The sequence below is a fragment of the Miniopterus natalensis genome, chromosome 20 (assembly GCF_054644295.1).
Source record: "Miniopterus natalensis isolate mMinNat1 chromosome 20, mMinNat1.hap1, whole genome shotgun sequence".
Taxonomy (NCBI): domain Eukaryota; kingdom Metazoa; phylum Chordata; class Mammalia; order Chiroptera; family Miniopteridae; genus Miniopterus; species Miniopterus natalensis.
In genome coordinates, this window is record NC_142100.1 from 8,918,287 (window position 1) to 8,939,683 (window position 21,397).

General features: G+C 51.0%; 1 protein-coding gene across 5 annotated transcripts in view; it reads right to left on the minus strand.

Moving 5' to 3' along the window:
- Positions 1 to 21,397, minus strand: part of FLI1 (Fli-1 proto-oncogene, ETS transcription factor) — a 113,426-nt gene that overhangs the window by 35,472 nt on the left and 56,557 nt on the right. For 3 of the 5 annotated variants that reach the window (XM_016204461.2, XM_016204463.2, XM_016204460.2), the window contains exons 2-4: positions 16,299 to 16,507; positions 6,616 to 6,770; positions 2,328 to 2,531 (exon numbers count right to left, since the gene is read on the minus strand). In XM_016204461.2, the coding sequence (XP_016059947.1) occupies positions 2,328 to 2,531; positions 6,616 to 6,770; positions 16,299 to 16,429 (490 nt within the window). In that variant the 5' untranslated portion in view covers positions 16,430 to 16,507. The remainder of the gene's footprint in view (positions 1 to 2,327; positions 2,532 to 6,615; positions 6,771 to 16,298; positions 16,508 to 21,397) is intronic. The other 2 variants (XM_016204462.2, XM_087828518.1) reach the window with 2 other exon arrangements.

Consider the following 21,397-nt stretch of genomic DNA (forward strand, 5'->3'; position numbering starts at 1 on the left):
ATGGGCATTTCGACTTGTGCTTTGTAGGCAGATGTGGTTTTTATATCAATGCAGGCCACTTTCCATTTAGCTGTTTCACCAGCATTGTATCATATGTAACTTTGTTCCATCTCCTCTCAGCTCTGGAAATTTGTTCCACTAATAATCTCCCTTCTGGAAACTTCATTTTCTTTTTATTACTTTGGGGCATCTTCCTTAATGTCCACAAATATTCTTAAAAAACAAAGAAGGAAAAAGAGGCCACCCCCACTTTTCCTTGCCCTGCTACCAGTGCCCCCAAAATGCCACGCTCTCTGGCCTCCACTCCACCGCCTGCTCTCTCCTTTGCTCTCGTTACCTGCTCTCCTTCCACAGAAAACCTCCTCAGCGGTTACCAATGACCAGCTCACCAAGTTCCTGGGCCTCGTGGTTTACTTCAGGGTCTGTGGCTCCGGCACCTCTGTGACAGGAAGTCCTAGAGGGGACTTGGGTTGTTTACGGACCCGCCAGAAAGCGGGGCGTGGGATTGCCTGGCGTGAACGGGCTTTCCCCGCATCACGTCGGAATGACCTTGAACATTTCCCCACAAGGGCATCCATGCTGGAGCCCAGAATCATTGGGCCCAAGCTGCTGCCATCCGTCTCTTCTTGGACAAAGGAAAAAAGGGGCCAGTGAGTCCTGGACCTCCCGCCACCTGATGCGGGGAAACGCGAAAGGCAGGCTCGGCCAGCATCTTTGCTTTGCTGGTCTCTGGTCTCATGCCCGCTCCCACTCCTGCCCTGCCCTGCTACCGTCCTTGCAAGATTCTGTGCAAAGACCCTATTTTTTTAAAAAAAAGTCTATAAACCGAAATGCTGAGAAATACAGATTGTTAGAAAATGCTCATTCTCCAAAGCTCAGAAAAAACTGGGTGGAACATTGCCCCCTTTTTGAAATGGTGGAGTCTTGGGCTGACCTCATGTTGCAGCGACTCAGACATGAGGTCATGGCTCTGCTGTTAACATATACGGCGTCATCCACACTCCCCCGCCGCATGCCAGACGCCTCAGAGAGGTGACCGGAGAGCCCGGGGGCACCTTGGAAACTTCTGAGGACGTTTTTTAAATTTAAAATTTTTAAAGCCAGTTTGTGTTGTTCCCACCACTCGCAGGGCACTGTTGCAGAACAAGACGGCCAATTACAAGTGGAAGACCCGCCGAACAACGGGCATGAATGAAGAGCTAACTATCCCAGAGCCCAGGAGCCCAGGAAAGCGGCACTGTCCCCGGATCTCGGCTTTGAAGGGGCTTTAGAGTCATCAAACTCCTTCCCTCTGAGCCTGACGCCTTCAAGATCCCCAGCAGTTTCGGCCGCTGACAGCAAACGCTGTGCGCTGAGGCCGCCGGCCTAACCCTGGACGGGGCTGACTGCGACACAGCTCCCCCTACGATGAGTCCCCATCTGTTTGCCTGTAGCTTCAACATCCTGATCTTTGTACGGACTTTTCTGGCCACAGACTAATCTTTTCATACTCGGGGTCACTGGCAGGCCACCTGGCCCGGACTTCTGATGAAGAATCAAGGCCGAGGTTGTTAGCGGCCTAAATAGGTTAGGTTCCCCTCTGTGCGTATGTTTCACATCAAATGACATTCATAGCAGATTGTTGGTGCTAGAGAAGCCCTTTCGTGGAGAACTCCTTTGGAGAATTGTGTACTTTCTTTCGTAAAGTCTCCCTTTCCACAGGTTTTTTTCCTGAAGCTCCCAACAGATCTCAACCCACCTGTGGCACCTGCTGCTTCCCCTGTTTAACTGAGAAGGGGGTGGGGGTGGGCAGCCGTAAAGGTGGGGTTAGGAGGTGCCAGAGTCACCCCAAGGATAAGAGGAACTTAATGTGTAAACATTCAATCCCTAATCCTAAATCCATGAATCTAGATTTACAGCAGGAACGAGAAATCATCGCTCAGGAAAATACCAGCCAGGGCATCCATGTTTCCACGATCACAGCGGTTTCTGGGAGGGGGTCTCGCAGGAAGCGTGTGGCCGGCCTCCGGCAGACCCTCTGGGCCTCAGCTCCCTACATGTCCTCCACTCTTCATTTTACTTCCCCTGACACTGCAGGGCAGGCTCAGCCCTCTCGCAGGGTCTGCGGGGCTTCCAGTGACCTTGGTAACTTCAGGGGCCCAAACCCGCAGCTCCTGCAGCTTCTGCCCAGCACACACCGAGGGCAGGGCACCCAGCTTCCTCCCTGCGTTGGCTCCACGGGGAGCCAGTCTTCACTGGGAACGGGCCTGACAGAGCTTTCTCCCAGCCCCGGGGACCTGGCCCGCACCCTCCGAGGGGTCTCCCGACGCAGGAGACGGGGCACTTACTTTCCCTGAGGTAACTGAGGTGTGACAAGAGCACTTCTGTGTTGTAGGAGGAGGTGGCTCGGAGGAAGTCCTCCTTGTTCATTTTGCACAGTTCCTTGCCGTCCATGTTCTGCAGAAAGGCTGTGTCGATCTCCATCAAGCCGTACTCCTTTATCGCCCACTCCAGCCACTGCCGCACGTGGTCCTGCGTCCACAGCATGGGGTCTGCAGAGGACAAGGTTTGTCAGCAAGGGCTGCAGGGGGCTCCCCCACTCCCCCAAGCCTGGGCAGCCTCTCTCTGTCTGTCTTCCTCCCTCCCTCCTTTCCTCTCCCTTCTCTCCCTTCCCTCCCCTCCTTCCCCCCCTCCCCCCCGCCCCCCCCACCGGGAAGATGGGTTCCCTCCCAGATGGTCCTCCCAGAGCTCCCATCTGGTCCAGAGCATCTGGAGCTGCCTGAACCACTTAGCACGCTGGGGAGGTTCTCAGATGCCTCGCTACACATCCTGACAGAACACTCTTTAAAGCTTTGGGAAGTCGATTGAAACCTTTGCCTGAGAAATGGTGGCATCCAAATGAAAATAAACACAGTTCCAGAGATCAGGGCCCAGAGTCTCTGGAAAGGGAAACCATCTGCATCTGGAGAACACTGATTTCATGGAAGAACACGAGCGCTCAGATGGCTACAGAGAGAACACATCTGTGCATTTTTCCCACAAGTCCATCTGAGCGCATGGAAGACCCAGCGGTGTTGGTTTTTAGCCTGGATCCAGCCTGCATTTTCTGCTTTTGGAAACAGCTGTGGCTGAAATTTCTACCAGATCATCCCCAAAACATTTTAGGATATTTAAGTCCCTAAAGATGAGAAATGGTGTCAGAGAGAAAACTTTTAGCCCTTGAGTGAACATAAGTAATGTAAGGACTGAGGCTGCCTCTGCTTGGGACTCTCACAAGTCCTTCTCAGCCAGGGGTATGTGTGTGTCTGTGTGTGTGTGTGTGATGTGTACGCTCTGAGCACTGGTAGGGAGTCTGGCAGGTTCCACCGTATGTAGAGGCCCTTATATCCCATCACTTAGCACAGTCTCAAAGCCATCTTTTTTCTTGGCAACCAATTAATAGTGAATCCAATAAAGCCTTTAAATATGCTCACCATAGAAGAAAATGCCATGGTCTTGGCCTCATGAAAGACCTGTCCACACTAAGCACTCAGGTAAGAAAGCACATAATTAAGTGGCAGATTTGGTGGCGGTGGTTGGAGCAATCAGAAGTGGAGGAAAATCATGTAAATGTAGATGGAGAGTCAAGGAAAGCTTCCTGGAGGAGGAGAGGAGACTGGGCGTTGCCTGTCAGCTGTCAGCCACAGCTTCTCCTGGGCCTCGCTGACTAACAGGTTGATTTGGTGGGAATACTTGGGCTGCCTTTCTACCCTGTCACCCTCTCCTGTTAATAGTCTATGAAAGCTCTGGGCAGAAATGGAACTCAGAGCTTCTGCTGGTCACCCTCCCCTGGCATGGGTTCTCGTTTCTCCCCGGTTATTACACATGAGGATTGGGGTGGAAGTGGCTGCATCTACTTCGCAAAGTGCCCAGCAGCAGGCCCTGCATGGAGTGGTTGCTGTATTTGTCCTGAGGGTGGAGGGGTTGGGGAAAAAGAGGGTGAGGAGGGGAAAACCTGGAGTTACAGGTCACAGGCAGCTGCTGACTATCATATCACAACCCAGTGCCTGGTAGCTCCAGATGTGGGAGCCTACTGTGCGCCAGCTGCTCCACATGTCCTATTTTTCACTTATCAAGAACATCCTACAAAATGGCTTTTATCTTCATTTTATAGATGGAAAGTGGAGTCTTGAAAGGTTAAGGCCTAGCTAAACCTAAGTCCCAGTCTGGGCCAGGTTCTAACCCAAGTCTTCCCAGGATTTCATTTAGTTGAGGTGGGTAGGTCTCCCGACCCAAAGCCTCTTCTCTCTTCTCACAATCCTACCTGAGCTCACCTGTGATTTTCTCTGCTATTAAGCCAAAAACAGAGCTCTTCTTATAGCTTCATTGTACATGGCAGAAACAATTAGGCATGGACTACAGGTCACTGGAAATAATTTTGCACCATTTCAGAATTCTAAAGAAAAATGGAGCAGGCTGGGGGGAGTGAATTATGCAGAATATTATTTCATCTGATCTTTGCTTCTCTTAATTGCTCACTTTTAATATCCAAGGCTTCAGATTCGATGTTACACCATATATTTAACTTATTTTATTATTTCCTCCCTTGCTTGGAGCTCTATCACAATATTATTTCTCTCCTGTTACAGCATAATGAATTATAAATCTTCCACTGTGGACCATGCTAACCTCTTCCAAATGTATTTCCTGGATGATTAATCCCAGTCTCTTCCTATCTGAACTTGGACCTGGTAAATAACTACGGTCCTTATTTATACTTGTCTCAAAATCCCACAGTAAATTCAACCGGTTCCTCCACCAATGTTTTATTGCTTTGATCTGTGGACTTGCCCAATGAAACTTCCCTCATGTCCAGGAGGCTGACCTGCAGGAAGCCACGATGTCTGAGGGTAATGCTTAAAGACTGAGCCAGAAGTAAATCCATAGCTAGTGAATTCATTATACAAAGTGCTTTAAAAATCCCCTGATAGGAATTTACACTATTTTCATTATTACTGCTACAGTTACCTTGGCCCACTGAAGACTGACATTTTGATTGATTGATTTTTTTTTGGAAAATAATTTAACACCAGTTTAGACTTGAAGGGTCAACCAAGCAGTCTGGCCATCTTTTTTCCTGTGCCCTCCCAAAAATGTCTACAGAGACATAGACATTTGGTTAAGGCAATCTCTGATCCCCTAACCCTTCAGTCCTCAAGCTCTCCTTCCCATAGTGGCCACTGTCTGGCGAGGCCGGGGAGCTCAATGCCAGACGACCAAGGGCCTGGTGAGGCTTGGCTTGGCTGCGGGGAGTATGGAGAGGCTCCACCATGCCCACTGCAGTGCAGCTTCATTGTCCGCCCTCTTCTTATGTGAAAGGAGAAGACACGGTTCTCTTGGACCTGACAAATGCACCTGAGCTGGACATTCCTAGCTGGGGTCCTGGGGGACACCAAGCATTAAGTGATACAGGTCACCTAATGTGGATAAAGTAGTTCACACATGGCCTGGCACCCTAAAAGTGCTCCATCAATGGGAGCTATTCTTTCTCCTCTTGTGAGCTCACATGCTTGTGGAAGAGGGAAACTGAAAATGCTTCGTGAACACCTTTCAGGCCCCTTAGGGCACAGAAACATTCCCCTTAGCCCACCCTCTCCTGCCTCCCTGGTCCCCACTCCTCCCACCTCTACCACCTTGAACTTGGCCCAGAACACATGGGCGTAGCAGTAGTCCCAGGAGATGGTGAGACACAGCTTCCCATGGAAAATAAACACAAAGGGCTGGGGAGGAGAGGCCCATACAAAGCCACACCTTCGAGACCAAGAAGCAAATGCCTTTGGATTCCCTTAGAGCTGTCTAATCCTTGCCCTCTCACACAACTGCATTTGTACTTTTCCAAATGGAAGGGGCTTTGACTTTTGGGTAGAGTTATTTTGGTAAAATGACTTTTAATCTCTGCCCTATAATTCACTCTGCTTAAGGTTTGGACGTTCTAGCTCCTTCTACCTGGCACTGACTCCCCACGTTTCAGTTTTCAAACTCCCTTTTGGACCAGGCTGCTGAGCTTGCTGGTCTTGCCGAGGCCCAAGTGTCCAGCCAATACGCTGAAGGCTGGAACAATGATTTTATTTTCTGTACCCAACAGCACTAATACCTAGGAAAAATGGGCTATTTTTACAGAATGACATAACGTGCCGCACACATGTTAAGGCACTCCATCTGTTAAATATAGTTCTTTCTATTTTGAAACTGAAAGTGCTGGCTGTAATCTTGGAAAGGTGGGACCCTGTGGATGCCAGGAGCACATGCCCGATGGGCACGGCAGCCTTCGGTAGCCACCCTTCCCCTAACGGGGAGGGTGGGCCCTCCTGGGGGTTCCAGGGCCCCTGCCCTCTGCGCCGGCCTCACCCTATGGGACCAGGCACTGACACGGAGTCTGTGATGGGACCTGTTTGAGGGCAGACCTCTGGGATCTGCCCTTAGGGTGCTGGTGACATTTGGGACACTGTCTTGGAAGGCAGCTGGGGACAAAGGAGAGAACTCAGCGCTTCCACAGAGACCAGGGTACCCTGTGAATGTTTCGATGGCCTGCCCTTCACCCACTCGCCCAGAGAGTGAGGACATGGATGCCAGCCGGCAGCCCGGCCCCCACGGTACCTGCGGGGACGATGACCCTCCTCTCGTTGGTGGTCATGTTGGGAGGAGGGGGGCCGCTCTTCTCGTCCACGTAGCTGTTGTAGTTCATGGCATTGGACTCGCCTCCGCCAACCAGCTTGCTGCATTTGCTAACGCTGCAGTCCACCGGAGACTCCCTAGATGGAGAGGAGACAAAGCCAGGGAGTCATCACTGCCACTGGGGTCCCCACAGCCCGGAAGCTCACCCCGGCTGACCGCTCAGACAACAGGGAGCCCCTCCCCAGCTCCACCCGGTGCAGGATGCTGGTGAGGATGCTGGTGAGGATGCTGCCTTATTTCTACCTCCATGCTGCCGCCAGAGTTTCCTTCAAATCGCAGCCTGGTCCTATAATTACGGTACTTAACTCTTGGCAGCGCCTGTGGCCCTCAGACTAGAGCCTGGGCTTCCCAGTACAGGACCGCAGCTCCCACCTGCCTGCGGCTGACGCTTTCGCCTTGTTGCCAAGCAAACTACACCTGGCTCCCCAGAGTGTTTCTGGTCCTAGGACCGTCATGCATGTGACTGTTGCTTGGCAGGTGCCCTGTCCCCTTGCTGGATGAGGGAGTCTCCTGAGATGGTGACATTACTTTTCTGTAACCTCGATGTAGATTGTAGCCAGCTCTGTACAGAACCTTGTACAGGAGATGAGCGATGGATGCTTCCTGAGCGGATTATTTCTATTGCGTGTATATCATTTCAACACATTTTTCATACACTGTCCTATTTGAGCTTCCCAATAACCCTCCAAGACAGGCCTGGCCCAGGTTACTAGCTCCTTGTTATGGTTAAGGAAATTGAGAGGTGAGGTGACTGGGCCAGGGTCACACAGCTAGTAGAGGTGAAAACAGGACTCATCTTTAACGTTGAACTTCCCTATCAAAACACACATGCGGAAGAGCTGGCAGCTGCGTGGAGGAGGTATAGAATCCAAGAACTTCAGCCTGAAAGAGAGGCTGTGGCTTTGTGGCATTTCCCAGCCCTGGCCACCAAGCTCACAGAGGAAGTACAGAGAGATGCCCAAGGGACAGAGCCAATCATCCAACCTGGTTTTGGAGTACGTAGCCCAGTTAGCACCTGGAATTTTGCAAGAGGGTGCTGAGAGGCTCAGCTCAGCAATGAGCAGCCACCTGGAGATCTGAGCTAATACCCACTTGTGGCCACCTGGTGCCCAGAGCATACGCACAGCCTCAAAGACCCTCTCAGCATGCCCAGGGAAGTGCCATCCTGCCATGCCCTAGCTTCCACTCAGCCACTCGGCAGGAGCAGGACCAAAGGAGGTGACTGGAAGGCCAAGGAGAAGCTGCCACTGCTGTTCTACAGAGCAGGGAGCTCCGGTCTTGGCTACCTGGGAGACCAGTCAGTTCTCTGAAGAGCTCCAAACCAGCCTTTAGACCAAGGGGTTCAGATAAGGTTCAGATTACAGCCGCCCAACTCTGGGCCGCATAACCTCTCCGACCCTTCTGAGGGCCTGGCCACCGCCTACCTCGCTCTGCTGTGGTCAGGGACTGACCATCATGAGGTCTCAAGCGGCAGGGTCGTGCCAGATAAGGTTTCTCGCATCTTGCAACTTGGAGGCAGTAGCTCCACACACAGAGAGAGCAGCCACTAATGCAGAAGAGGGAGAACAGCCCTGCAGGGGGGACTCGGGCAGGGCGGGGGAGGCTGAGCACATTCAATAACGAAAATTAAATGAATTTGTTTCTTAATCTGAAAGGAAAAAAATATTGAAGATCACTTATCATAGCTGGGAGATAAATGCTCCACTGAGATATTAGAAGTCAGACGGTAATTTTTTCCTGATGTCTTACAGAGGGGAACATGGGCTGAAAATGAAAATAAGATGTATAACTTACACATGTTAGAATTTAAGGTTTTAGTATTCGCCTACTGTTTTTCCAGGCAGAGAACCAAGAGCCAGCCGTCAGAGCCCCAGACTGTTGAAGGTTTAATGTCCCCATGGCAGTGCGAGGAGGCAGTAGCTCATCAGGACTTTTCACCAGGGGTTGGCCTTTGCCTTCTGCAGTTTAAGGACTTGGCCTGAGATGAAGCCGTCCCTGAAAGACGTGTTCCTGGGTCTGACCTGGGCTACGGCCAAGCTCACTGGGCTCCTCATGGCCAACGGCAAGGGGGGGTGTGCACACATACACACACACACCCCAACACACACATGCACACCCATGCACGCACATGCACACATGCACACCCCCATGCACACACATACACGTGCATGCCCCAACATGCACGCATGCACACCCGTGTGCACACTAATACACATATACACATGCACACATATGCATACCTCAATGCACACATGCATGCACACTCATACACCCCCCTCAATGCACACATATACATTTATGCACATATGCATACCCCAACATGTACACACACATACATGCACATGCATACACATGCACCACGCACAAAGCCACCAGGGTCTGGCAGCCTTTTTCGGCATACTTGTCCATTATGAAACAACTCAAGTGCAGCAGAAGTGGGAGGATTAAGTTGGCCTTCAACCAAGAAAGCAACGTTTTCATTGGCTAGGATCTCTGTGGCAGAGGGTGGGGTTGCCAGAGTGCCAGGCCATGGGCAGGGGAGGGAGACCTTTCAGCCCAGACAGCAGTGTGTCCAAGGGCGGGGTGGCAGAAAAGGAGCTCCTCTGTGGGCTGCTCTCCCCTTTAGAAACGCTGGGGAGATGAGTTTCAAAAAGCTCTTTTCCACATCAGCCAGGCTTCTGGGGATTTCAAGGCCCAAACTGACCCCTTGCCATGCTGAGGTGAGAAGACAGAAGCTCAGAGACCCTTAAAATGATAACCCTTTAGGCACCTGTGGCAGGGCCAGTCCCTTGTGCCAGGAGTAGAGAAAAATGTTTGAAAAAAAGGAAACCTTTGGTAAAAGCTACCGGGTATGTTGCCTGGTAAGAAGAGGGGCTGTGGGCACCACGGTGAGATAGGCACCTGCTGGGGAGGTAGGTCCCGAGGAAGCAAGAGCGCCAGGCCCTGAGGACAACATCAGAACCGTGGTGAAGACCAGGTTCTCCTGCTGGGCGACTGCTGGGAGCTGCACAGAGGCTGGACCCTCACCTCCTATGCCATGGAAACTCTCATCTGTCCGATTCCTCCTCTTTCCTTCCTTCAGCCCCTGGGTACCCGCCTGCTCCCCAGCTGGGCCCCGTCCTCAGTCCTAGACCCCTCAGCCAGGATCTGCACAGGGGTGCCGTCGCCACTGGCCTACCACATGCCCCTCCATTCCCAAGTTCTCAGCCACTCTGCTTCCTCCAGACAGTGTCCTTCTCCCGTGTGGCCCCTGGGCTCCACAGCTACTGCTAAGGGTGGGAGTGGGGGGTCCAGGTGAAGCAGAGCATAAAGGCTGCTCTTTAAGGAGGCAGCCGGCGCCTGGGAAGGGGCCAGACGAAAACAAGAGGGGAGGGGGGGAACACAGACAGAGGGGAAGGTGTCTGGCCATTCTGCTTGTCTGCACTATCGGCTAATTTGTACTGAAACCTGCACTTACAGCTAGCATGGGGGTGGGGCCCACAGGCAGCTGATAGTATGGGGACAGGTGACGAGAGAGTCTGGGGCTGGCACAATAGAGCAGGGAGGAGTCAGTGGCTCCAAGGGGTGGCCTCAGACCATGTACATCTCAGCCGTGGCCCAGAAAGCCACAGCAGGGAGGCCACAGCAAAGGGCGTGAGGACTTTGCTGCCTGGTCCTTTATTTTCACTATTGGATGTAAGCTCTCTACTCCTCTGGTCTATTTTTGTGCGTTCAGTGAACATTGCTTTACAAAGACTACTGCTGATTTCCAAAACTGCAAACTGTTAAGCCATTTAAAACAAGATGAGAAATCTCTGGTATTTGAATAAAAGGAGATTTCAAAGGCTGCTCCCAAAGAGCACCACTTCAGACTAAACAAACATGTTCTCTACCTTCCCATTGCACTCAGGGTGACTTCACTCAGGGTGTGTCACCCCGATCCACAAAGCTACAGCCCGGGCTCACCATCAGTGGAAGCCCAACACTCACACCGATCATGTGGTCTCAAGGCAGCCCAGGCCACACGGCTGCATTGGGACCTGTCGTGTGAGTCTTCCATGTAATGTGTGTACATTGTACAAAATTAAGCAAATCTGTGTTGGCCTTAGGATTTCTGGAGGATCCATGCACAGATGCCTGCACGTGATTTTTTGGTTTTGAAAGGAAGACGAAATAAGTCAAAAGCAAATTTCAAGAGAAGAAAGGAAATCACCCAAAATAAAGCCATCACCCTGACCCAATAGCTCGTTTAATTTTTTTTTTTTTTAATCTTCACCTGAGGATATTTTTTCCATTGCTCCTGAGAGAGAGAGAGAGAGAGAGAGAGAGAGAAATAGAGAGAGGGGGGGGAGAGAGACATCAACTGGTTGCTTCCCAAGCAAGCCTACCTAGACTGGGGCCAGGAATAGAGCCTGCGACTGAAGTACGTGCCCTTGGCCGGAATCGAACCTGGGACTCTTCAGTCCATGGGTGAGCGCTCTAACCACTGAGCCAAACTAGCTAGGGCCCCTATTGCTAGTTTAATCTCCATATGTAGTAGATGCTCATAGCTTCTCTGGAATCCTGTGGACGGCTGCCCAACCAGTAATGTGTAACATGCCTCATATTGCAAGGTTCCGACCATAGGAAGCCCTTTAGGAAGGTGCTTTGCAGTCAGAGAGCAGGAGTTGCAGGGTGTGTGAGGCTGATCTTCCCGTGTATGAAGTGTGATGTGTCTAGGTATCTAATAAGGTCTTCCAGATCCTGGTGGGCGGAGTCACACTGAATGCAGGTCCCACAGGCCAGGCACACAAGGCGAGCAAGCCCTTGCATTTCCTCTCCATAAACTGACACTTTCCTCCCCTAATGTTTTCTCCCAGCCCATGGTTGAGACAGGATGCAGCTGAGTTATTTGCAGACCGCAGCTTGGATCAAGTTGCTGAAGTCTACATCCAACCCAGAACCTATGGCCATGCTGTTTGAAGAGCAACTCACCCTAACAGACACAACCACAACAGGAAGAGATGGAGAAAGAGAGTGGACCTCCCACAGCGTGGCCAAGCTAGGCTTTCTCGGGCTCCTCAGTCTCCCCACTGGACATTTGTTCAAATGTCTTGCTACGTGGTTAAAAGGAGGAAGGGCACTGTTGCTTTAGGCCCACAGAATACCTCCTCCAGAGTCGGAAACACCTACGGGGGCCCAGTAAGCCTGAAGAAGTAACTCAGGAACCCACACTATCAACAAACATGAAGAGAAGTCATGCTGGCTCACAGGACAGTCCAAAATATCCCAGCTCTGTGCAGTCCATGAGAAGTAGAGTGTGAGCCTCATATATAGCTTTAAATTTCCTAGTAGCCACATGTTTAAAATGTTAAAAAACAGGTGAAATGAATTTTAATAATATATTAAAATATATTAACTCAATATAGCCAAAGGGTTATTTCAACATAATCAATATAAAAAATAATGAACTATTTTACTAGTTTTCCCATGTAAGTCTTCTAAATCTAGTATGTGTTAGAAATGTGGAGCACATGTCACTGTTGAATTAGCCACATTTCAGTGCTCAAAAGCAACACGTGCCTCGTGGCCGCTGCATGGACAGCAAAAATCTAGTCCACAAGCTGAGAGATCCCAAATGGTATCCTCTCTGCTCTGGTTTTCTCATCTAAAGTGAGGAAGGATGGCCCAGCGGGTGTGGCTCAGCAGTTGAGTGTCGATTAGTAAACCTGGAGATCTCGGTTTGATTCCCGATCAGGGCACAGGCTTGGGTTTCGTGCTCAATCCCCAGTAGGGGTGTGCAGGAGGCAGCCAATTGATGACTCTGTCTCATCACTGGCATTTCTCTCTCACCCTCTCCCTTCCTCTCTCTGAAATCAACAAAAACGTATTTTAAAAAATAAAGTGAGGGAAGATCTTTTGCATTAAAAGTGCTATTATCAGTAATACTCAGGATAGAAGAAGCTACAGTGCAGAGGCTGAGAGACTTCAAGAGCCTGGCATCGATTTTTACCATGTTATTGCTTTTTGCATGATCAAATAATAGCATCTGACTTGGTTGCATCCTAAGCAAAGACGTTTTTCTGAAAATCCTCACTTCCTGCTGCCCACCAGTCCCGCTTACATGGAAGCACTCAGAGAATATTTATGAGGTGCCGGCGATGACTGTGCCTAACCTGCTTGGCTCTGAGAGTCCGCTGCATCGTCTTTGTTTCTCCGGGGGGGGGGGGGCTGAGAGTACATCAGTCTTTCTGAGCCTACTCTGTCACCTCCTGATGGTCTGGGTCAAGGCGGGCAAATCAAAGGCAGGGGCCACTCTGTGCAGCCAGAGCCAGGTATCTGCGCTCTGCTCCCACACTGCTCCCCTCCAGCTGGCTGCTGCTGCGACTGGAGCAGGAGTGAGCTGGCAAGCGCTTCTGAAGCTGATTTCCGTGGGGACCTCTTCGCCCAGGATTAGCAACTTAGAGAGCTCAGGCCTTCCTTGGACGGTTGAGCACAAACCGTCTCCATCTGAGGCAGAGACCGAACAGACTCTGGTCCCTGTCCTGCGGGCTCACACACTAATGCCCTACATGACCTCAAGTAAGCGTCTTCATCTCTGAACCGGGTTAGCCACACATTCACTCACTTGCTCACTTAACAACTATTTATCGAGCACCTATCCTGTGCTCAGTAAAAGTAAGGAAGCCCTGCCCACGATTAATGGGGGACATGATAAGAGCCGGGCAGAGCTAAGACAAATCAAGGCAGGCTGGAGTGACAGTGCTGTTCTAGGTCAGGGGGTCAGGGAAGACCCCTGAGGAGGTGACATTCAGGCAGAGACCTGAAACAAGTGAGGGAGAAAGCCACATGACAAGATGAAATAAGGAGGTTCCAGAAAGAAGGAACCAAAGGGAGAAGCTCTGAGGCAGGACTGTGCTTGAGGTCTCGTGTGGCTGGTGTGGAGGGAAGGAGGGAAGCAGGAGGAGAGTGAAAAAGAGGGTGTCAGAGGGGTGGTGGGGCTACTGGAGGGACTTTGGCTTTTGTCCTAAGCCAGTAAAGGATTTTGAGCAAGACAGTTAAGTGTTTTGAAAGGATGACGCTGGCCGCTGTCTGAAGAAGGCCTCGGAGAGGCAAGAGGAAGCGGGGAGGGCGAGATGCCACGGGGTAGCCTAGGAGAGGGGCTGCTGGCTCGGCCTGGGGTGAGCGGTGGAGGTGAGCTGCGGCTGGATTCGGGTTCCAACAGACCACAGACTCTCCCAGGCCGGGATCTGGATTTTCAACAAGCATCGGGAGCTGCGGCGGTCAGGCCAGTGCGGGAGGCTTTGCTGGATGGCCCTCCTTGCTGTGTGTGTGTGTGTTGGGGAGCGGGGGTGTTGGCAGAAATGAGAAGATGAGGGCACCCAGGCAGAGGGGGGACAGGGAGGTGGCCCGCAGACCGGGAACCAGGGAGCCTGGGCCCTGGTGCCTGCTTTGCCTCCTCTAAATCCTTAGACCAGTCATTTACCCCTCAAGGCCCAATTGCCTTTATATGTGAAAATGTAATTATAATATCTACCTCATAGGAGCCTGGGGAGCAACTGATAAGCTAATATGGGAAAATGTTTGACAAACTACACCCTACCTACACCGTGAGGAATACATTGTCTTTGTTACCTCTGTGGAGAGACTCATTTAAGGGGCTTCTGGCCCAGAACCTCTGAGCCTCCCTGAAATCTTAGACTGGAGACGGTGGCTGGGATCCCAGCGACTGGTTTTGGTTAGTGGGACTGAGACGTGGTGGGTCTGGGTTTCCCACAGGCAGGTCTGGACCAGGGGCTGTCAGGAGGAGGGCGCCCCCCCAGCCGCGCACACACTCCCTTCTCTCTTCTCTTTCTAGTCTCATTTCCTCGGTGACCTCATCTGCTTCACCGCTAAAACGCCTTCGAGATGATGCCTAAACCTAAATTCCAGCCCCAGAATATTATCTGAGCTCTAGTTTCCGAAGCCTAGCAGACATTTTTATCTGGATGTTCTACTGATTGCTCACGAAGACTCTCACAGGCAACACTGACATCTCTCCCCAAAGCATTTCCGCTCCCACCTCCTGTGGTGCTAACAGCACCATCTTCCTTGGGAACATCTAGGCTTTGTCATCTTTGACTCTTTCCTCTCACACATTCCCCCCATCCACGCTTCCTTCCCTATCTGCTGGCCTGAGCCCTGGTAATTACCCCTTTGACGCACCCCTCATGTCTCTACCTCCTTTATTCCCAAAATCACCAGCATTATCCTCATTCAGAACATTATCATTCCTTTCTGGGATATTGCAATAACTTCTTTTTTTGTGTGTTAATTCTCGCCTGAGGATATCTTTTTTTCAACTGATTTTTTTTTTTTTTAGAGAGAGTGGAAGGGAGGGAAGGAAGGGGAGAGAGAGAGAAACATCAATATGAAAAGAAGCACATTGATTGGCTGAGGCTGGGGATCGAACCTGCAACCCAGGTATGTGCCTTTGACAGGGAATTGAACCCGCAACCCTTTGGTTCATGGGCTGACACTCTAACCACTGAGCCACATGGGCCAGGGCTGTAATAACTTAACTTATCTTTCTGACTCTCCCCTTCCCACCCTCTGTATACAATGATTGTCAGCTCTCCAGTATGAAATCACAGCTCTGGACATATAACTGTCATGTCTATGCTAAAAGTCAGCCTTTGCAAGTGGAATAAGTTCTATTTCTCAGCCTGCCATTTGAGGCTCACTCTTATTTTCACGTATCTCTCCCTGTGCTACAGGCCTGGTGGATCACCGGATATTTCGTGAATGAGACCAATGTTTTCTCTCCCAAGCCTTTGCTCATGGTGATCACTATCACTGCCCAGCACGTCTGAGTCCCGGGCACTGTCCTGGGTCCTTCCCTCCAGCATCAGAGGCAACCCTTGGAACAAGCCTATGAAGAGGGAGACCTCCTGAGCTGTTTTAGAAAGAAGGGAGCTGGTGCTCAGACACAGATCGCTTGCCTGAGGGCAGAGCCAGACTGGAGCCTGGGCAGCCTTTCCACCAGGCCTGCTCTTCCTTGGCCCTGCGGTTTTTCTCTCCTTGGACTCTCCCTCCACTTCTACAAGCACAATCTCCTGCCCTGGCACCGTCAACTTCAAACACACTTTCTAAGTGTGGAGCATCCTCCCTCACACAGCGAGCCCTTGGAAGTGTTCACCTGTGTCGTCAGGTTGGACTCTTACTACAAGAATGATTTGGTCATCTTTGCTCTGGTGAGACCCATCCAGAGAGGTCAAGCATCTTCAATAGGACAGGGAGGAGCACCTTAATGCTAAGTTATCTCTAAGAGGGGCTGTACCTGGGCCTGACACAAAGTCACAAAGTAGGTGTTCTACAGGGTCCGCAGAGGAGGTCATAGGCCTGACCCAGAGAGCCAGGTGGGCTTGCTGGCCCCACTCCACCCACAGCCCTCACTTTGGTCTCTCTCTTTCTCTCTCTGTCATCTCAGCTCTCTAGAGACTGTCTCGGGCATCTGGCTCTGCACCAGAGCCTCATCTGCTGCAGAAACCCTAGTTCCAGAAGCCACTCAGGTCAGACCTGCCTACTCAGACACCGGGAAGCAAGCAGGCCTGCAGCCTCCTAACCCCACACTTGGCCCTGGAGCCACACAGGCCTGCCGGGCTTACCTGGATCCATTCATGTGGTCATACTCCCGCTTGACATTGACCCTCACCGGCTGATTAATCCACTCCTGCTGTGGTGGGAGGGGGTTGATTTTGTGGGGTTGGCCATAGTCAGGACTCCCTGAGGCGGTCATGTCGGCCTTGGGGAGATGGGCTGCTCCGTACGTGGAGTCGAAGAGGGACTGGTCGTCACTCACCACCGAGAGAGCCTCCTGGAGGGCCAAAAAAAGGAGAGAGAAAGCCCAGTGTCACTCCTGGCCCAGTGTCACTCTTCACCTACTCTTCCTCTGAGCTGGCAGGGTGGCCCCAGCTGCCCCGGGCCACTTCTCCGGATGCTGGTTGACTCACACTTGGGGCAAGTAAACCCTTATGCAAAAGTGATGGTTTCTTTGCAGGTTACCCTGGGTGACGGGGGAGTTCAGGCTTTTAAGTGGGGATGGGGGATCCATAGGAGTATGTTCATTTGTTGCATATGTAGCTGGGGCCCCTAGAAAAGAGGGTGGGGGCAGGAGGCCAAGGAGAGCTGCTGCGCCGCGAGCACCCGTAAGTGTCTGGCGGTGCTGGCACACCGGGCTCTCCAAGGCAGGAGTGAAATGCCTCTGAGCAGCTGTGCGGGGCACTTAAGCTAGGTGAGTGGGGAGAGTGAGAGTAAGCATTCATTTTATAGGTGAGGCCAGTGAGACCCACCCAGAGAGGTTCAGTATTTAGCTCAAGGCCACACAGGGGAAGGGTGGGGCTCAGGGCTGTGGCCCCAGCTAATTTTGGTTTCTTTATCTGTAAACAGAAATAAGCTTTTGCAGAGTCCATAAGTGGAATTAATGAGAAGATTTAGGGATGGGTGTCTAGCTGGTAAGTACTGCTCAGCAACGTGTGTGAGGGCTGTCCAGGGTGTGTGAGTGTGTCTTACACACCCACGATTTCAATGGAAGGCCGCCGCCTCCCCGGGGAAGAGTGCTCATCAGGGTTTCCCACCTGACTCTTGGACTTGACAGCTTCCTGTCTTAATTGTGATGATTCAGCCTGTGCATGAATGAGGGTGGAACCTCAGCTACTAGGATGAGAGAATCCTTCAGGGAAGACCTTCTGAAAGAGGTTGCTGTTTTCCCACTGGGACTGTCCTGTCACCTGACACAGGTGTGTGGAGATCATGGGCTGAGAAAGGAACCTTGCACTTCCAAAGGTCTTCTACCAACCAAAACATCAGCATAAGATTCTCCTATAATTCCAAGTCACATCAAGTCACAGGAACCCCAGGTCATGTGCTAGGCTGTGGTGCTCACTATATCACAAAACCATACCAAGAGAAGTTGGCCACTTTTCAGAAAAGAAAGTGGTAATCTTTAATTAATTATGACCTATAACTATACAACCTACTGTTGTGAAGACGAGCTGGACTAATACATGAAAAATGCAACAGTCCCTGGCATATGCTAAGTGACACCCATAATATTATGATGGTTATTAGTGTTCAAGAAAAGGTTCTCACAGGCTACCTGCTATGGGCTGAATTGTTCCCTTAAAACGCATCTGCTGAAGCCCAACCTCGGTGCCTCAGAATGTGGCTTTATTTGAAAGTAGGTTCTTCAAAGAGATGGTTAACTAAAGCGAGGCCTTTAGACGGGTCCTACTCCAGTCTGACTGGCATCCCTATAAGAGGAGGGTATTTGGACAGCAGGATGTGCTTGCACAGAGGAACCACCAGATGGACAGCAGTAAGAGGGTAGCTACCAGAAAGCCACCTAGGACCCTGCTGGCACCTGACCTTGGACTTCCAGCCTCCACAACTGTGAGAAAATAAGTTCCTGTTAATGAAGCCACCCAGTCTGCGGTATTTTGTTATGGCAGCTCTAACATGCCACCTTTACTTAAAGCCTCCCTATACCTGTAAGTTACAATCGGCTCCACCAGCTAACTATCACCTTATCTGTCTCCCAGGGCCATTCTCCACCCCAGCAGGACAGCCACCCTTCAGAGAAGGTCCTCTGAGGAAGAATTACTGGAACACACTCCAGGAAGCGTGCTCCTGCACCACAAGCTTTTGGATCCTATAGACAAGGCCCAGGATAGCAGTTTCAAAGCTGAGCTGCCTGCATGGTGTGAAAAGGCTCACACTTTCCCCAAGAGGGTGTCCCTTGACTCAGACATGACATCTGTTAGGCTCCTTTCTCATTTCCCCCTGATGCCCTTGTGTCATGCTTAAAGAAAAGCTGTGCTTCTGGGGGCCATTTGTCTTTTGTTTATTATACCCATTATCCATGTATTATCTCCATATAATAACCATTTTTGGTTATTATATCCATTCTCCATTCCAGTTAGGGATCAGAGCCAACTCCATACCCCAAACCAGTTGTGAATTGTCACCCAAGCACACGGTGTTATGGTTCTGAGTTGAAAGTGCGACACTGTAATTGTCCAGGGGGCTGAGCCCGAGCCCATGAATTCCCGATGCTCTGCACAAGGAAGGCCACATTCCCACCTAGGACCCATGAACAGCCTGTGAGGGGTCAAGGTGAAGAGCAGTCCCCAGTTCTGCTACTGAAGAGACTTCCTTTAAGGAATCGCGTGTCATCTGCTCTGGAGGGGGGCTTGCATGCTCAGTATATCATGCACGAATTCTGGGGTGTCCAGTTAAAGAATTCTGTCCATCTCCCTTCCTCTAACTTAGGGGAGATGACGGTGGAATAACTGAGGCAAGGAGACTGGGAGGCAGGACTGGGCATGGCGACGCCCCTGTGAAAGGCGAAAGATCCCTGCCTTCATTGTCCCCACAGAGGGCAGGACAGGAGATAAGAAAAGCCAGGATGGTCAAGACAACGGGCCAAGCAGAGGGCAAAGCCAAGGTGCAGAGCAAGAGGGTGCAACAGGGAGCAGATGAGACAAAGCTGGGGTTACGGAGGCGGCCCGTGGCCACGGTACACAGTGAGAAGATGTAATTTATGAGACAAAGTGTAGGTGAGGTACAGGACACACGCATTTTGGAATAGGAGTTTCCTTTAGAATATAGCTCACAGTCAAAGGACACTTCAGTCAAGTGGCCACATCCCAGGAGAAGGCCCAGAGTTACTCCAGAACCCGTCCCGCTTCCCCTGTGTGTCCCGGCTGTGGCCAGGGCTCCAGCACACGCGTGTCCCCATGCGTTTCCAAGGTGATGACACGTTTCCACACTCCTGCCTCTCCCGTCCTTGCGTGTTCCCTGGTCAGATCACGCTCTCTTGGAAGCTGTAACTACCACTGTCATCCTGCCACAACCCTGCTCACATACCCCAGGGGCTCGCTCGCTCCTCACTGACCACAGCAAAGCTGTTCTCATCGGCTTTTCTAGAAGTCAGCTGTGCCCCAGCTGTCCGCCCGCATGTCACCTGACTCCCGGCTGCCACTCCTGCCCAAGGCTCCTGTCCTCGCCGCTCCCTAAGCAGGCCCACTCGTACACCTCTGGGTCTCAGGGTTTGTGAGTCCTTCCCTCCTCCTGCTGCGGGTGTCCTTTCCCATTTTCTCAGGTGAAGGGGACCTCCCTTACCCCACAGAGTCTCCTGAGGATGCTGTGGCTCATTTGCGCTGAAAGCCTGGTGACAATGCTGCCTGGGTCCACAGACAGGCACTCATACACACACACACACGCACATTTCTGTTCACCAACATGACAGGCAAAGGGCCTTTCCTTTTTTCTTTTTTGCATAAAGGTATAGAGAAAAGAATTGATGGTTGTGGGAGGCTGGGAAGAGAGAGAAGGCGAAGGAAGAGCCCCTGTCTGGCCTGCTGGATCGAATTTGAAAACCCACTGTGGGCGGGGGAGGGCGATGAAGGCCACCAAATAGGAATAATAGATTTGGGGAGACTAGGCCCCAAACAGCTTGCTTTGGAAGCCTGGTAAAAATGAGAATTGAGGAGGCTGTGCTCATGGCCTTTGCAAGGAAATAGCACCCCCCTGGCCTTCCAGGGCTGGAAGCTCTGGGAACATCCCAAGACCACACTGTTGTTGGAACCTCGGAAATGACACTGTCGTCTTCTCGATGGATGGGGTGCCATATCCAAGGTGCTTTGGGGGCAGCAGGCACAATAAGGGGGGACAGGCGTAGGGGAGGAAAAGGCAGCCATGGGGCATGGTGCTGGTGACTGCAGCTGACAGACCTGCTTGAGCACCTGCGTCACCGCTGGGGACCCACAGGAGTCACTGAGGGTAACAGTGTGGAGGTTGGCACCGACGAGCTGCTCTCATCAGGCAAGGGGCTGCTGAGCTGGCAGACATTTCAATCACATGCTTGTAGCTTATTACACACGTGTAGCTGTTGCTGTTCATATGTGTCTTATGAAACTGTTTACTTTTACTTAAAACTCTTAAAACTTTTAAAGATTGCATGTAAAACTCTTACGTGAACTTAAAACTGTTCACAGAAATAAGTGCATTGTTGGTGTTCAAGATTTTTCATTGAGGAATGGTTAAGTATAAGCTACTTAACCATTCCTCAGTGAAAAATTATAAATTTGAAAAATATAAAAATATAGATATAAAATATATTTTATGAAAAATATAAAAAGAACATTAGCATAAAAATGCGCAAACTCTTCTCAGAGTGACTAAACTGTTTTGGTTTTTAATGGTTTCACTTCTCTGACTGACGTTTGGATTCCACACTCACCCTTTCATTCAGAGGTAGACAAGCTATTCTTTTAAAGACTTGCTGAGTCCAGGTTGCTGTAGAGCAGGGGTGGGGAACGTCCAGTCCTCGGGCCATATACAGCCCGTGAAATCATTTGGTCTGGCCCTCCCAAGGCAACCGCAGGCAGGACTTGAAATTCAAGAAATCTAGGAGCTTTTTTCATAGCTAATTTTTAAGTTGATAATTTTGTATGGCCAGGGAATGATGTTATAAATATCCCAATGACCTGCAGCAGAGAAAAGGTTCCCCACTCCTGCTTTAGTGCATGCTATATAAACTCTGACTTCCAAGTAGGAGATAGAGAAGTGTGGGCTCTCTAACCCTGTGTGGCACCCAGCTCTGGGGTTATTCCTTGCCCCAGTACTTGTCCCTGGGAAAGGAAGCCCTCATTGGCTCAGTAATTAGATTCCGAGGAGCCCTTGTCCTTTGCCCTGGGAAGGACAA